The sequence below is a fragment of the Cyanistes caeruleus genome, chromosome 17, assembly GCF_971803275.1.
Source record: "Cyanistes caeruleus chromosome 17, bCyaCae1.hap1.1, whole genome shotgun sequence".
In the NCBI taxonomy this organism is placed as follows: Eukaryota; Metazoa; Chordata; class Aves; order Passeriformes; family Paridae; genus Cyanistes; species Cyanistes caeruleus.
In genome coordinates this window covers 7,829,776-7,847,469 of record NC_141717.1, presented here as the reverse complement: position 1 = coordinate 7,847,469, position 17,694 = coordinate 7,829,776, and the positions used below count along the sequence as shown (strand labels likewise).

The window sequence follows — 17,694 nt, the reverse complement described above, 5'->3', positions numbered from 1 at the left end:
CTATCCACACAGTTAGAAGCTAGGGGGTCGGCGTTTTTCCTTTAGTGAAATGTAGGATGACATTTTGAGCTAGTTTTAAGACTTAACTAGATGCAAAAGACTCCTGAAGCCAGTTGTAGAACTAGCTTGGTTCTTTGTGATTTTGGGCTAAGATTTCAAACAGTACGTATAGGACTTTCCTCAATGGCTAGACAAATTCTATTTTCAGCTGTATAACTCTGTTCACGTAACAGCAAGCTGTCCTAAACATGTCCAAGAGCTTCCTTCCAGTCACCAATGTAAAAGTTCTTTGAGTGGACTTTGTGCTGCATTGAGTAGAGTTGATATCATGGAACTAAAATAGTGTTAAATATTTGTTAATGTGTAACTGCAGACGACTCCCAGTTTCTCTTTAGTATTAGCCTTCCTGATTTAGAAGGCAAATTGATGGCATGAAACAGTGACATTTTCAAAAAGAATATAGTTACAATAGTTAGAGCAGGTATCATTGCTCCACAGCAAGTACTGTCTCTCTCATTGTTTGGACTCACCATCTCAGTAACCTTCCCGTGCTAATTGATGGATCAGCTCCTATGTTTCATTTTTAAAACATATACTATTCATACTAGTAAACTAGTTTGAATTCCACATAACTTTTGAGTGAAGTTGCACTCTAATCTTATGCAACAATCAATAAGTACTGATATTTGATTTAAGATCAATTACATTGTAATATACAAGGAATGCAAAGGCCTGCTCAATTCACTCTAGTAATTATTATTGCAACACTTGAGTAGAAAATTTTGTTTTTTGCAGACTAAGTATATGAACTACATATGAGTTTTGGCTTAATTTATAGCTGCTACTAATCATTGCACTTATTAATCACCCTATCTCATAATTCATTTTGTAAGTGAAACTATGGGGAATCAGAAAAATCATCTCTCTCTTTTCAGAACCAAGAAATGAAAAAAAAAATCTTGTAAATGAAAACTGATCTACAGGTTTTAAGGGAGGAGCTTGTTTGCTTTGATGTTTTTAATCAGACCATTGTAACACTGCAGTGGTGTCACATTAAAGTTCCATTAAAAGGAGGAAACAAATTGCATACACCTCCTAAAAACTGCAGATAGTGAAGGAGAAATTACATTGCAGACCTCCAGGTTTAGTGTTCTTCTGAATTTGTTAAAATATACAGCATCTGGAAAACATTTAAAAATGAGAATATGCATAGTAGTTGCTCCAGTAATTTTACAAGAAAACACTGAAAGATTTCAAGAGTTCACAAGGAAGTACAGCCACAGTGTTCCTAGTAAATATTTTCCTTAATTCCACCTCTAGTCTTCAATGAGGTGTGGCACAGAACAATTGTGCATTGAAATTTTAAGACCTACCAGTATTTGCTGGTGGTGGCATCAAACTCTTAGTGTTAGTTCAAAAACAGAAGAACTCATGAAGAATTTCTCCACATGATTTTATCATGAGCACAATTTTAGGTATCACTAGCATTAATAAAAATATTTTTCCAGGTACAGTTAATGTTTTATAAAGCCTTGGAGTACTTGTTAATCAACAAGGTTTCCTTTGGTCATGTTCCCTCCCTCAAATGCTTCAGCATTCGGAAAATAATTTCCAACGTCACTGAACTAAAAATCCTTCTTGCAAGAGTCGTCATATTACATCATTTGTAACTACAAAGAATGTACTTGTATGCCAACATTGTTGGTGTTATTTGTCTACTTATAAAATATCAGATCCCAGGTTATTTTAAAATAACAATGAAATTTTACAATAGGCACTGTAAATTGTGTATTTACACTATAAACAACTTCTACTACATTTGCAACTTTGCATCAACAGTTTAATATAGACATTTTAAAAGCACCCTTACAAACAAAAGTATTGCACTGGCATTATAAAAATTCACAGTAAGTTTAACTTCCAGACCTTGTTAAAAAACAGTGCAAGAGCTTTTCATTGTGCAAGAGCTTTTTATCCAAACCTTGCAGGTTATTAAAAATAATAAAAATTAAAACAAAGCAGTAAAACCAACCATATGACAAGATACAGTGATTTTTCGGCGAATCAGTTTCAATTCTTTTTAGCTCTCACTTCTTAAAGAGATTTTGTGGGATCTTTTTTCACCATTTCAAAGCATGTCCAGTCCAACACTGAAATAGGTGCATTTGGCAAAGATATGGTTCCACGTGTCCATTTTATGGAGAATCCACAATGCTTGCAGAGATTATTCCACAATGAGAGAATCCTATTGTTTTGAGTAGGGAATCTCTTTCCACGATTTGCAGCATTTCCCCCACTTTTTGGGGCACTAACATCAATAGTCATGTCTTCAACAGATCCTGAAGATAACACATGAAGAAAAGGTTACTCCAAAATAGTCTTAGCAAAAATGGCCATATAACTCTAAATTGTTAGTTAAGGTCAATCTTAAAAGTACTTTTCCTCATGTTTAGCAGCCAATTGGGACCCAAAGGAAAGATCCATCAAGTCACTAGCCCATCTCCAATAGTGGCCAAGTGTGATGTCTCAATAAAGGCATAAGAATATGGCACACATATTCTTAGTAATATCTCCTCAGGTAAGTAATATCTCCTCAGGATATCATCTCAGTTGCCACTGACTGCCCCAGGTTTTCCTGAACCAAACATAGTATCTATACATCTCTTCTGCTTTGTCTTTTGGATTTTTGAATCAGTAAATTTTTATCTGTCCCACTGTCCTTTGTCAAATAATGCCACACTTCTATTACACAGCACATGACAGTTTGTTTGTTCCTGCTTTGCTTTGGGAGACATGCACTTCATACCTTTCCCGTAGTGACTGTATAGATTTCTAGAACACTTTATACTCTGCATCTCTTTTCAGGCTTAAGGATCCTAAACTAATTGTTATTACTTTAATAGAAGCATTCCATGTCATGAAAATTCTCACCTTTCTCTACTATATAATTTTTAAAATGAGAAATCAGAACAACATGTAGTGTTCCTTTCATAACTTCAAAAAGTTAATTCTCAAGGAGGTTTCCAAATGGCCAGGGCATTTGGATTTTTTTAGGTTTTTGGTGTTTTGTTTTTTGTGTTTGTTTGTTTGTTAGGTTGGGGTTTTTTGTTTGTTTGTTTCTCTTTTGAGGGGGGAGTTTTTTGTGGGGTTTTTTTGGTTTTGGTTTTTTTTTTTTTTTAGTTTGGTTGGTTGTGTTTTTTTCTGAATATATGTGTGTGGGTGGTGGTGGTTTTTTTCCTCCTCATCCAGAGAATATCTGCCCAAACATGTTTAACCCGTTTGGTTATGTTCATACATATCTCCTGATGGGGAGAGGATTTGGTCTATCAACAAGGAATGATCTGATTCAGACAGTTGTTTATGAGAAGTTCTAAGGTACTTTAGATGAACTTACTTCGAAAGGGAACTCTAAATTACCTCTCAAGGTGAAACCATTTGTTACCCTTTGTTTCACCTTGCAAGTAAAATCATAGAGTTTATGTTGCAATATGTAACATTACCACTGTACACCCCTTCTGTTTTGGTTCCTTCTGAATTACCATAATTGAAGTTTGTTTACTGTAGCAACAGAAGCTGCCATTTACTTGGGATATCTTGTACTAAATCACTATATATATCTCTGTAGGACATATAAATCTAATTAAAATCAGGAATAAAACTTGAAATATTTCAAAATAATGGGTAACTTTCACTACTAGGAGTTCATTACAACAGAATAGATATCCATGTACACATATTGCATCTACAGAGATAGCAGATTATCTTCTGAGCTCAATACCTGTAATTGCCATAAAAGACGGGATGGTTCTGCATAGTCATTTATAAATGCAAATCTTCCCCTGAAAATACGGACTTGCCAATTTTAGACCAGTTTTTATTTATTTTTCAGAATAAAAGAGGTCTGAAAATAGAATGGCTCATTTTCAACAGCCTAATTGCAGGTGTAGTTAATAATAAACTAAAAGCAGTAACAATCTTTGAAAGCTGTATTGCTGCTGTTCTTTCCTGCCTCCTAGAAGTTTTCTGTTAAGCAATAATTATCTACACCCAATCTCCCTACTGTTAAAACTTCCTCTCAAGAAAACTTTATGGCTTTCATGAAAGAAGATGATTTCCACATGGACTTTTCTGTAAATCAACAGTGTCTTCAGAACTTCGTTTCAAGGAGAAGCAGGAAAATCAGATCTTGTACATAGTCAATCAGAACAGTGAGATGTTTAGAATCCTTGAACAGTTCAAACAGTACAAAACTGTGTTTACAGCTCCTTCAATAGAGGATTTTACATAGTGAAGGCTTGACTTTTCCCCACACACATTTTCAAGGCATTAAGCATGATTTTCTTCCTAAATGAACATGCCATATAAATGAACACACTAGGGATATTTAGAAAAGCTTCATGTTCTTCGACCATGCTTTGAAATAGGACCCTTTACACATTGTATATTATCACATTTTTTCTAGATGACTGAGATTCAAGACAAAGAGTTTAACTGTTGATTGCATTTATGAATTTCAACCTCTAACCTACAGCTCTTCTACCAAGTTAAATCCAAGTCAGCATTTCACCTGTCTTGTTCTCCAATGAAGCAACATTTCGTGGTGCTAACGAGAGGGCTTCCTCTCCCAAGAGCTCGTGTGGGGTATTGATTAATGGCCATTTCGGGCAGCATTTGGTTGCTGTTCAGAATGCCACGGCTCCTGTGCTGCTCTCTGGCAACAGCTCCAGCACACTCCCCGGGCTTCACTCCTGCTCACTTTTCCCGTTTTTAGACGGCTACAAGGAAGTGTCTTCCCTGCCTAATCCAATTTGTTTAATCTTTCCCACTCGTTTTTTGCCGCCTGAGCTGAGATAGTTTCCCCACTACTTTTTATTTTAAGAAGCGTCAGCTGCCAGCAGGTGTTTCAACATAGCAAGAGCTAAATCGAATCTCGGGCAAGAGAGCTCTCCCGATCTCTAGCCAAAGTTCCCAGCCGCTCTCCCCTCGCTGTCCCGGCCCGGGTCCCGCCCTGGCTCTCACCTGCCGGGGTCGGCGTGGCGGCCTCGGGAGCCCCCGGCGCGCTGCAGCTCCAGGTCGGCGGGGCGGGCGGGGGCGAGCGCGGCCGTGAGGCGGAGGCTGAGGCCGTTCACCAGCCGCCGCAGCAGCGTGTCCCCGCGGCCCTTGGGCGCCGACAGCCCCACGTCGTCCCGCAGCTCCTCGGGCGGCACTTCCAGGTTGCCCGCGTACCAGAACACCCACCAGACCAGGCTGAGGAAGATGCCGATGCCGCCCGCGTAGATGAGGAGGTCGGAGAAGAACACGTCGGCGAACACGCCGGCCAGCAGCACCGCCAGCCCCAGCGCGTCGAAGGCCAGCGCCAGCCAGAAGGCGGCCACGCAGCGGCCCAGCCCGCCCGGGGCCGCCATCGGGAGCGGCGCCACCGCCGCCTCGGGCCGCGCGCACCTGAGGGGAGGCGGTAGCGGCGCGAGGGCGGCGCCCACCTGAAGGCAGGGCCGCGCCCCCCCCCGCGGGCAGGTGCGGGACACGCCCCGCACCTGAGGGACGCCCAGGCCGCGCCCCCCACACACCTGAGGGAACGTCCGGGCCGCGCCTTTGACCCGCGGCTGTGCGCAGGGGAAGGCGGGCACACGCCGCTCTCAACAGCCCCGCCGAGCCCCCGCACGGCCGCGGTAGGGCTCGAAGGCTGATCTGTAGCGATTGATGGCATCTGGGAGCTGAGGCTTCTCTGGGAGTAGCGCTCGCCACCGTTCCGGTGCCCAGGTGAGCCGGACACGGCTGGGCCCGCTCAGCTGTTCCAGCTGAGGCAGCGCCACCTCAGGCACCCTAGAAGGGAGGCACTTCAAAAAAGTGATCCCCAGATGAACAGCTACTTCCCTCATCTCCGCACTTGCAAAGGGAGGCCAGCTGATCGCAGACAGCAGAGAGATTTGCAAAACAGTTACAAATGTGCCTCTGCAAATGCACATAAACTCCTTTAACTGTGTTTAAAAAGAACAGTTGGAATAAAAGTTCAGGCTGACAAACAGGAAACAAGTTGTCAATGCAGGATGTAAAATTCAGTAAGTAAAACAGTTATGTAAAAGGCAAGATACAGTTTACCCTTGTGTTCTTTAATGATCTGATACATATCTTTACATTCCCAAGTACTCAAGCACAAGAACTGCAGTTAGATGTAGGATTTCCTGTGCCTGCTCCCACAAAGTGTTATATCTAACACCTAATTTAATGATGGGTAAAGCACTGTTCCAGTAACTACAGATATCAAGTCAACATGAACTGTCACAGGCCTAATAGCATAGGCACCTTCCACATTTTTGTGGAAAGAGTGTACAAATGATGCTTCTGAGGAAGATTACTCCTCCAGTGACAGTGAGTACTATTGGTTTTCTGGGATTACAGACTCAATTCCTATCATAGCTTTTGGATCACAAAATAGTTGAAAAGTCACAAAAAGGGTTGCAAAAAGGTAAAAAAAAGTTGATGCCACAGATCAAGCAGAATATTTTCATATTCATTAGTGTTTACTGCATTTTATTTAACACCCACTTTCTTTCTAGGTAGCCAATATCTTGATATGAGGCTACCCTAAAATGAGTTTTTTGAGTGACAAATTAGGCTGGTTAGTTCCTGTTCACTAATCTTGTCTCTTACCACCTTTCTCCTATTTGGAGTTTTTATCACTAGGACTTTTCAACACAAATCTGCCTTGTATTCTCACTCATTCTGCAAAGAACAGACAAGTGATCATACAGAGAACAATGAGACAGTTCTGTAAAATTTCAAATATATCACCTTTCAGTCCTGAAGTCTGTATTTTTCATGCCTTAACAGGAATTCACATGGCTGTCACAAGTGGAATTCACACAGGCTTTGGTTCTTTTCAGATGGAAGAAAAACAGCTTTGTTACCATCATACAGGAACACTCTCAACTGTCCTGGTAGCAGTAATAAAGCCCAAAAGTGAAGGTAAGATTTTGCTTGATGTTTCAAAATATATATAGTTAAAGCAAAACTGTCTTGTGCCTTTTTAACTCACAAATACCCTAGGTAAAAACAACTAAAAATGTGTGGCTTGGTATCAGGCTGCTAACTTAAATATCTGCAGTAACACCAATCGCTGTCAACCTGTCTTTATTATATTGAACAGTTTTTTTAAAAACTGTAGCAGTTTTTTCACCTTTAAAATGATAGCTGCTCTTAGCACACATGCTTACTTCAGAAAGACAGCATTTACTAAAATATTTCTCAGCCTTTTTTCCCTGGGATGGACCCCTCTCTGCCCTTTGACACTTGAAAAATTCGAGTGTTTTCAGTTTGGGCCAGGAAAAGATAAAAGGTGATGGGGACCATTAAGACAGTGATTTTATTTGAACCAGCTTGTAAATTAGAAGAAAACCAATGAATCATTAGCAATCTTGGTGAAAAAAACCTTTTGGGATCAGATTTTCTAAGAAGGTATTTTACTTCATCAATAAATGTATTTACTGAAAATACACTATGGTATGATGATACAAAATGTGTTACAACAGACAATGTTCACGCTGACTGCGGCATGCGCACCTTTTTGGGTGCCTGCTTTGGTGGTTTTGAAGTCTTCCTGGCTGACTGTATTGACTTGCCAGCTTTGGGTGTTGCAAATGACTTTGCTTCAGGCTTTTTTTGAGACTTTTTCACATCTTTTTCTTTTATTGCTTCCTTTGGCTTGCTGACCTGCTTGGCTTTGGCTTTTTTCTCTTTTGAAGATGTCTGCAAGTTTACACACTCTTCTGTAACCTCAGGTTTTGATTTTGGAGTCTCTACCACAAGAGATTGTTTCTTTCTCTTACCGAGGCGTGTTTTGGCTTTCTTGCCCAAATTGTCACCTTTTTCTGGACTTGGTTCCATTTTCTGTATTTAACACAAACAAAAAAATTACCCTTCCACCCAAGAAACATATTTCCTGTTTTTCAGGAAGAAGGATCAGTGAGAACTATTACAAATGACAAATACTTTCAAGTGAACTGCACCCTAATCTACTTGAAGTGTGCTAACATATACTGTTCTCTAAGGAGCAATGGACAGTTTAAACAGGTTAAAACCTTTAGTTTTACCAGAAATGCAAGTTTCTCAATATTTTTCAACAATTACCTTCAGATCAGCTGAGCTCATTGTTTGTATAGGCACCAGTTGTGGAATTTCTTCATCATCATTATCACCTGGTTCTTGGACTATTTCTACTTTCTCTTTTATCACAGGCTCCTGGGTACCAGCAGCAGCTTTACCTCCTGTTGTCACAGTGACTTGACTTGACTTCAGTTTTTTAGCTCTCCTCTTCACTTTCTTGGGTTTTGTCTTCTAGAATTAATCAGAAATACAATCTCAAACAAATCCCTATACCATTTCTAAATGTGTAATTGTTTTAACATGGTTAAAAATTAGATGGTGCAGAAACATTTAAGACCCTTATTCAATAGACCTGGACTAATCAACCACATGTAAAATATGAAAAAATGCATTACATGTGGAAGTTCATTATAAATAGCTACAACTATAGTAATGTCAACATCACAGTTTTTAAGTTGAATATTCACAGACCAAATTAGTTTCAGACAAATGATTATAAGCAGAACTCAGCAGAAAGGAACAGTCAATTATTATATCTCAACAAGCTCCCCCTATATCTACACAAATATGAGCGTGAGATTATTCAGATGCCACTGATTAACCAACAAAGAACAGATGCATAATCAAAATCCACATACACATTAATGTATTTTCAGAATGCAAATATGGATAAACAGTATAAGCAAAGCTCTAAGAATGAATCTCAGGTCCCTTGCGTTTAGGTCTAGAAACACTTTATTTCCAGTTTTCTTTAAAACCTGTAAGGGAGTTTCCATAATTTCATTATTATTACTGAGTATTTGAAGCACTCACGCAGAAGTATCTCAGCACTTTAAGCCATAAAAGCCTGGGATCAGTTACTAATGCATTTAAACCCAACATGACAATGCATAGAAGGAAGACAAAGACCTAGAACTAAATGTACTGATTTAGTTTATGCAAAGTTTGAAGAAATGTTGGTTACCTTTATTTCAGTTTTCTTGAGAGATGGTAGTCTGTCAAGCTCATCCAGGTTGGAGATATTTGCAGTAAATATTGGAAGTGCAACAGATTTAAGTGTTTTGAGGTGAAGAATTTTTACATTTTTCCATTTCTGCAAAAACAAAAGCAGTATATTGTGTAAAAATAAGGCTGAAGTAGTATGAACCCATTTGTCTGTAATGCAGTAAATGAGCAGTACCTTTGGTAACTTGTTACCAATCACTTCTGCTGCTGCAATGATATTCTCAAGTATCTCATCCACTTTCATCCCAGTGTGACCTATGCGTGTTGTACTGAAAGAGACAAATAATAATTATACATGGGCAAATAAACTTATTTCAAGTTACTTGTTTAGTTTAGGCATACCCAGAAATGCAAAAAGCCCATTTATCTGCAATTACCATAAAGGAGTGATGGCTATTGCAGAAATCTTTTGTGATAACAGTTAGAAGGGATTCACCTGTATTCATCTGTCCATATTTGGATATGAAACTTCTGCCTTACATTACAAAGCAGTACTACCAATTCAGATCCTTTCAGACACACAATACATGAAAGAAATTTTATTAGAATAGAATATTTTAGAAATAGAAAAATACTGAGCAAAACTAAGACTGTACATGTTCTCTGACAGTGACAGGTGCCTAAAAATTCCTTATGTAAAAAGGACACAAAACCCCTCAACTTCACAGTAAATCTTAAGTAGAACTACTAATTTAACTATACAGGTAAAGGTTCAAAACGCCCCCTATTTGGAATGGTAACCCTTAACATCTTTTAGTCACACAATAAAGGAATAAAAATAACTCACTTGAGATTCCTACAGTTCAGGTAGAACCATCCTTCAATTGATGTATTAATCTATTCTATTTTTACTTACTAACAGCATCCTTTGTTGTGAACTGAGAGTGTAGTCCCTTGAATATGTTTTTCTAGTTCCTTGGCAAGATCTCTGGCTTTCAGGTTTACAGATAAAGGAGCCCTAAAACAGAAAGGGAAAGGGGTAAAAAAAAAAAAAAGAAAATAATTAGAAAACCCAAAAGAAAACCAATGCCTCCATTACTAAGAAGTATCTGATCTTAAAACAGATAATGTAAGAATGGAATTCCAAAGTTTAAAGACCTACTTTTTCTTTTCATAGAAGTGTTTTCCTAGATGTGAGGGCAAAAGCCTTCTAATTCGGTCATCAGACAGAAAGAGATCAAAACTGTTCAGGAGGCGCCGCTTTGCTTCAAACATTTTATACTCCTTTTTGAGGGTTTTGTATGAGATGATCTGCAACACAAGTGCTAGTTTAGTCCCCACTGCTGAAAATGCAACCTGAAATGCTTGTCAGAACTGCACAAATTAAAGTTGCATAACTGATAGACCATCACAGTACATTCTTTACGAATGCTGAAGACAATCAAAAAGTATCCATTTCCTACTGTTTTAAGGAATCAAACAATATGGATCTCTTATACAGTAACTGCACATCATCAAACAGAACTTGAGTACATGAATAACATCTAAATCAAGATTAAATATAACAAGCTGTTTTATAGTTTTATTGCTGGTGGCATAAACAATCCAATCCAGCTGCAAAGGGCTCAAGTATTTAAACATTGTGACTTTTCCCCGTTGGTTACTCAAACTAAATATTGAACATTTATCTAGAAATTGTATCTGATTACTAAAAATCCTGTTTCAAACTGAAGAAGAAATTATTCCGAGTAAACTTCGTATTCTAGAAACACTGCAAGTCCAGCAGTCAGAAAAATTTTACTAAATAATGCGAGTGAGAATTAGAATATTATACAGCAGAAAAGAACAACTTGTATTCTTTTTGGTGGTATAAAAGGAAAGAAATAACAGTACTGTATTATACCATCAAGGACCTCCCTTACCTGGCTAATACTTCTGACCCCATTCCGGTGTAAAAGTTTCTTGTACAGATTTTCAGTCTGTTCTGCTGATAAATTTGGCTCATCCTTTGTGAACAGGCAAACCTCAGTTGTTTCTGGTCGAATGCCATGGGGCAGTGGTCTATAATGAGAATATGAGATGCATAAAGAATGCCTAACAAGAGAAAGTTGTTTTCCCCAGAACTAGGACTATACTGAGAAATCAGTACCCTTTAACAACACAGAGAAGTGCCTGTATTTAGAATCTGATAGCTACTCAATAGCCTCAGTAGAACCTACATTTGATAAGCATACAGAACTGTGAATGTGAAACCAGGGAACACTGCGGCTCCAGTCCGATACAAGGGGGAATCCTCTATCCTGTCAGCAGCCCTTACCACACGGGCACCAGGAGGAGGAGCCTCCATGCTCCTCCCTTCATGCCATGGCTGCATCCAGTCATTAGACAAAACTTTCCTGATACATGGATGTAAACCTTCTCAATATAGCCCGGCTATAGTTTAAAAGGAGACTTCTAATTCATATTCAGGTTTCGTTATCGAAAGAAAAAAGAAGTTTTACTAATGATTTAGTGCTGGTAGGTCAAGACAAAGAAAGTGATCTATTTTCTCAAGCTTAAGGACTGAAAGGCATATGCCCTGTAACTGGCAAACCACAGAATCAGTATTCTCCGTGCAAAAAGCTGGCACAGACCAGCTTCCAGTAACACCAAAAGTAGGGGTAATGCAGCGTTCTGACGCGGCAGTTCGTAGTCACGGCATGGAAGCCCCCAGGACAAGGCCGCAGCAGTCAAACCCTTTAAGCTCAGAAATCTGCAAAGTGCTCTTTTCCAAGCCAAACGACACGAGCAACCCCTGTAACCATGCGGCCGGATATCAACGTCTTACATTCTGATAACTTTTGCCACCTGCGGGACCTTCCACACCGTCACCAGGAGATGGACGCTCTCACTCTCGTTGAGGAGCAGCGCGTCCCCCTTGGCCTTGCTTCTGGCGAAAGCCACGAGAGCCTCCACCGCCTTCTTCACCTGCAACGGCACCACAGCGGCAGCAGCCGCAGGTCAAGCCCGGCCCGGCCGCGCTCCCGCCCGGGCGGCTCCCCGCAGCCCCGGGAGCCCTCCGGGAGCGCCAGGCCAGCTCCCCGCAGTACCTGAGCACGGTCCAGGAGCTCCTTCCTGCTCGCCATGGCGCCACTGGTGCCACGTGCGGTCTCCGCGCCTGCGTGCGCGCCGCTTTCCGGGACCCGGCGGGGCCCGTCCGGGGCGGGACGAGCGCGGAGGGGCGGGGAAGGCCGGAGGGGCGGGGGCTGGGGTTCGCCATGCAGTCGGGGCTCGATGTGCGGTTGCTGTTGTCCGCTCATTTCCTGCTCTTTCGCACCAGTTGCTAACGGCTGTTGAGGGTGCTCGCGGCAAGCTGATGGCCTCCTTTGCCTCCAGGGGTGGCTCGTGCCCGGGGCGCTTTGCAGCAGAGCCGTTCCCCAACCAGTAATTTCCAACCTTTGTTGCCGCAAGGGGCTGCTGCTTCCCAAGTGCAGGTTTGCATTTGCCTTTTTTAAGTATGGATGGGTTCGTGTTGCCGAGTGTTTCCAGCCTATCCAGGTCCCTCTATTCATGAGGGTAATGATTGGTCCCAAGTTTGATGCCCCCTGAATCAACTTGATGTGACCATGCTTCAGGTCACTGTTAGGGATACTAAATAGAACATGTCCCAGGATAAATCCCAGCAGTACTCCATTTGTTACTGGCCTTAAGTGGAGTACAAGCCATAATCTCTGCCCTCAAACCCCTGTCATCTGGACAGTGGTTACCCATCTAGTTGACCACCCAGCATACCATCATGTTTAGGAAGAATTGAGCATGTTCTTCAGATTCCTTCTTTGAAGACTATCCCTGATTTTACTTCCTGTATTTCTGTCCTTTTGCACTGGAGTGTTGTCGTAAGTTCTCTGTTTAGCCAGGCCAGTCTCCTGATAGATCTACTTGTTTTGCTGAGTGTCAGGAGGAACTGTTTGTATGATTGAAGGAGTTGTCCTTAAAAACCTGCTGCCAGATTTCCTGAGCTCCTTTGCCCTTCAGAGCTGCCTCCCATGGGATGCTGCCCACTGGTTCTTTGAATAAACCAGAGTCTGTCTCATGGAGGCCAGGGACTGAATTCTGCTGCTCATTTTCCTCATGCACTCTGTCTAGAACATGGCTGTTTCCAGGTCACTTCCACTGGGGCAACCACTGATTATCACACGTCAAACCATTTCTTCCTCGTGTGTGACTAATAAAGGCAGAACTGCTGCATCTCCTATTCAGTTTAGAAATGCATTGACTGATTACATGGAAATAGCTTAATTGCAGAATGCTTATTCCATTGAGTTCCATGCTGGATAAATACATTGTACTGAGATAAAATCTAGCCTGGAATTATTCTGGTCTCATTCTCACAGTGCTGTGTGTGCCCTGGCAGCTTTGGGTTGTCTGCATTCATCACACATGTAAGCTGCTCTTTGGATATTAGAGCTAGGCATAACCAGGGCTTAAATATGCATGAAATTAGGAGTCTTAGTCATTCAGTCTTCTCTAGATTTTTTTCCTGCTCTTTGCCTTTCTATGTGTGGTTTTATTCTTTCTCATCAGATGTCTTTGAACAAAATTTGTTGCTCCATTATTGTGGCCAGTGCAAAGAGAAACTAAAATACCCTAGTTTCTTGGCAAGCTGCTCTATGTAGTGATTTATATTTTCTTTCTACTGTTAGTGTTCCTGGAGCTACAGTAATAGTTGATGGCATCAAGACTTATCTAGACTTAGGAAAGAACTATACAGACATACACTGACTAAAGAGTGAAAAAAAATCCTGGAAAATGGAAGTTTTCCTTTCCTAGTGTGTTATTTGAACAAAACCAAAATCAAATTAAAACAAAAAAGAAAGTGGCTAAGAAAAAGAAAAGCTGTCTTTTGTTGCCATGTTGTATGAAGTACTCAGAAAAATTACTGAAGGTGAGGAACAAGCAGGGTAGCCAAGGAGGGCGGAGTCATTAAAACCTTTTTAGTACTGCTGGAATTTCTGCATGTGGTACTAGCTGTGGTGCTGTATATTCTGGTAATTGTATTAGCCTTGCTTCTATCTTTACACATTTTAGGGCAGCCATATTTTAATAAAACATCAACACACTAATGTGATACGTTAAAGCAAAATAGAAAAAGTCAGATGACTGGAACATCTCTCTGAAAATGAGCCAGGCTAGTCTTGTAAGATATGATTGAACTGCATGTTTGAAGTCTGACTTTACTGGGTCAGTATAGCATTAATAGGATGATACTGAAGGGACTATTATTAGCGACTCAGATTTGACTTTTTCATATACCAGTCTCATCCAAGTACATTTTTCTGAACAATTTTTGTCTGACATGACTAAATTTTACCAGATGTGGTTTAACTGACTTAGTCTGATAATTTTCTCTTGAAACGTACTTGGCATAGCTAACAAAGCTGTCATGGAAAAATAATGTCAATCTGTGAAGAAGAAGTATTTCAGCTTAATACAGCATACAATGCATATAAACTATAAAAGAGTGCACTTCTAATTTAGCAATGTCATAAATTTACAGTTACTCCAACAAGAAAATCAGGTTTGTTACTTTTATCAGTGTTATTGCTGTACACAGTCCTGCTGTAGCTCTCAATTTAACTTTTTGGATAATGAAAAATAGATTTTTCTTTAAGTCATTTGCGTTGCTTATTTAAATGCTAAGATCAAAAATAATTGCAAGACGTTCTACTTCATTACTTAAGATGTTTCTTTATAGGCCTAATTTTATACTTTCACACAGCAAAAGGGTTGTACAAGATGCAATTGTTTTTGCTGTAAAGAGATCTTTGAGGTTTAAGATTATTCAAATTTCAGTTCCCAGCTTGTGTTCCTCCAGACTATTTAATGGCAATGCCAAAATCCCAGGTCTCTGTAAGCGTAGTTCTTGCAACAAAACCGGCACAAAGAAGATGGCAGAGATTAAAGCCGGACTAAGTGCCTTACAAGAGAGCTCAGAAGAGAATCTCTCCCCTAGACCAGAGTTCACACAGTGTTTTCTTTTGACTGTGTTCCTTTGCAATCCTGTAGTCAGCCTCCAGCTTGAACCTGACTCAGACACAAGGCTTTGGTGCAAGTCATCCACAGACACCAAGGGATGCTCCAAAGGACAGAGCCCCTGGCACTGGACAAAGCTGCAAAGCTTTCTTGTTATAATGCTTTGCTCACATCCCTTCTAGGGGCTTAACAGATGACAGGAACACTGCCTAAAGTACCTTTTTGTCATCCAACAGTTAATCTGTCATGTCTCTTATTACTCTTATTGAGACTTTTTTGGACTTGGTGAACTTCTTTGGGTGTATGGAACTAACAGGAGATGTAGAAAATTTACATTGGAAGGAAAGCCAATGAAAGGATATGGATTATCAAAAGTTATATATACACAGACAACAGATTTTGGGTTTGTTAGCATAAATTTCTATTTTACATTAAGAAGCCTTTCTAGTATTTTTTCAGAGGAAAAGTAGTATCTTGTCAGCTTTATAGTGCAATAAAATAAACACAAGGAAAGAAACAGGTTCACAATGTAAAATCTTCAGTAGTAACTCCAGTTTTGTTGGTATATTTTTCTGTACCAAATCCTCTATAGGGTATACAAAAACAGCAGAAAAAGTAAGAGCCTTTAAGTTCCAGTTCAGGAAGAAAACAGTCTTGTCTGGTGTACATGTCATCTGCTTTAACAGCATCATTTCCACAGCCTGTGGTATGAACCGAAATGCCAGAGCAAAATAGATCAAATACTTCGAACATTGAAACAACCTTTTCTTCTTAGGTAATATTCAGTAATAAACACATAAAAAAACACATTTCTCATCATTAACATGATTTTTAATATATAGACTGTTGCCATAAGTAATCTAAAATAGAGGTTCTTCACTGAGAAATTTTCACTGGGCTTTTTATGCCACTGAAAAAATCTATAGAGGGGCACAAAAATTGCGACCAGCAAATATCCCCATGGATAAACCTCCTTAAAACAGCTATTTTTCTTACAACACTATTACACCATCATCAATGGCTTGCTGTTCAGGAATACTATTTACTACCAGAGTACGTGTTTCAGGAACTGGTGTTATCATGTTTGTGAATCAGTTCCTGATTGTCTGCTAAGATTCCAAGGTAGCTGGAATGGTTTCACATAGACAGTTGATGGCACTGTTACTCAACTATCTCTGCACCCATTCCTCCAACTACTGTGCTTTACTTCTTGGAGCTTGCAGAAACAAGGAATTATTTTCCTGTTGCCAAATAATTAGTACTTTAGCACATTCTGATTTATTTTTTTTGCATTTAATATTTGTTACATATACCAAGGTTTTCAGTTCAAGGGCAAACAAGGTCTTAATTTATAGAATAATAACTTGTTTTTATAAGTTACATCATGGCTAAGCACTCAAGCCTACAAACTACACTACAAACTTTGGCCGACAATCAGAGAAAGATGTGATCCTCATCAATACCACACTGCAAATACCATTATACTGAGGAAAAAAACCCCACCCCAATCTCTCCTTTCTGCAGAAACACTCAGAGTTTTGCTCTATGAGTTAGAGCTACGCTATGGGAATACCGTGCCAGTATCCCACGCAAGCACCTTACATTTACCTTGGTAGTGTTCTTAGGGGTGCTGTATCTTCAATCCAACTTTTATTTTCTCTTTTCCCCCCCCCCCCTTCCTTTCAACTGTTGTGGTTGCATATCTCCTTTATTTTTGTTTCATCTTCAAAGCAGCATACCACATTTTCACAAAAGGAAGTATTCAAAATGGTCATTTAAAAAAGTTTATTACATCAGTGAATCAGCAAATAGTATTTATTTCCAACAAAGCCACATTATCTTTTTTGTCTTCTTTCATCTAGACTTAGCTGTATTTAATAGTAGCAAAAATGGGACTATAAAATGTAGAATGGAGATGAAATGAAAAAGTTGAGATGCAATCCGAGGACTATTCAAATACAATGTACTTCCAGCTGTTCTACCCAAAATGCAGCCAATTTGTGTACATTTATGCCTTACATTTTCATGTATTTGCTATAGAATCCAAGTATTTTATGCCCAAATAAAAACCTCCTACAGGAAAGGAGTATCTTTAATTGCATAATGTGGATTCTGTTAGTGAATCTGTGATAATACAGCCTCTCCCTTTACAGACAAGGTGACATTAACTGGAATTATGGAAATGGTAATCTAATGCACTAGATGGCATGAGTAATGGAAATACTCAGACTTTCTATCTACTGATATTCCAAACCCACCAGGTGATTCTTCAGTTTAATATTAAATACTCAGTCCAGCCTCAAAATAATGAAGTTTTAAAATCCCACATTAAGTTTGCTCAACAGTGGAAAACTGATGCTGGAGCATCATTTAGTCTTCAGATACAGTTCAATGCCTTAAAAATAATTTTAAAGGATGTAACAATTTAGGAATCTAACTGTAAGTATTCTCCAGTAATGTTTTTTGGAAATTTCAAATCCATGAGCTTACTTCAAGAAAGCAGTCAGATATCAGGAAATCTTGTCAGTCCAGAATATGAACAAGACAGTAAGTTCCCCTGGCTTTTAATTTCTTCATTAGTTTAAGATCCAAGGAACAGTGGGTTTTGTTCACTTGGTAGAAAAAAAAAAAAAG

The 17,694-nt window shown here is 39.7% G+C and overlaps 2 protein-coding genes and 1 long non-coding RNA gene across 3 annotated transcripts; 1 reads left to right on the top strand and 2 right to left on the bottom strand.

The window, feature by feature from the left end:
- Nucleotides 1–1,950: 1,950 nt before the first annotated feature.
- Nucleotides 1,951–5,511, bottom strand: LOC111935970 (transmembrane protein 238-like). Its single transcript, XM_086853742.1, has 2 exons — nt 5,020–5,511; nt 1,951–2,339 (listed from the first exon to the last, which is right to left on the bottom strand). Exons 1-2 carry the CDS (start codon nt 5,403–5,405, stop codon nt 2,330–2,332), a joined length of 396 nt encoding a protein of 131 aa, XP_086709868.1. The 5' UTR covers nt 5,406–5,511; the 3' UTR covers nt 1,951–2,329.
- On the top strand, nt 5,486–9,986 carry LOC147650042 (uncharacterized). The gene is made up of 2 exons (XR_015277203.1): nt 5,486–6,059; nt 6,832–9,986. It is a non-coding gene; the product is annotated as an uncharacterized LOC147650042 (long non-coding RNA).
- On the bottom strand, nt 7,341–17,613 carry RSL1D1 (ribosomal L1 domain containing 1). Its single transcript, XM_086853723.1, has 9 exons — nt 12,138–17,613; nt 11,876–12,015; nt 10,971–11,109; nt 10,211–10,359; nt 9,965–10,066; nt 9,284–9,377; nt 9,068–9,196; nt 8,128–8,334; nt 7,341–7,887 (listed from the first exon to the last, which is right to left on the bottom strand). Exons 1-9 carry the CDS (start codon nt 12,597–12,599, stop codon nt 7,537–7,539), a joined length of 1,773 nt encoding a protein of 590 aa, XP_086709849.1. The 5' UTR covers nt 12,600–17,613; the 3' UTR covers nt 7,341–7,536.
- Nucleotides 17,614–17,694: the final 81 nt, after the last annotated feature.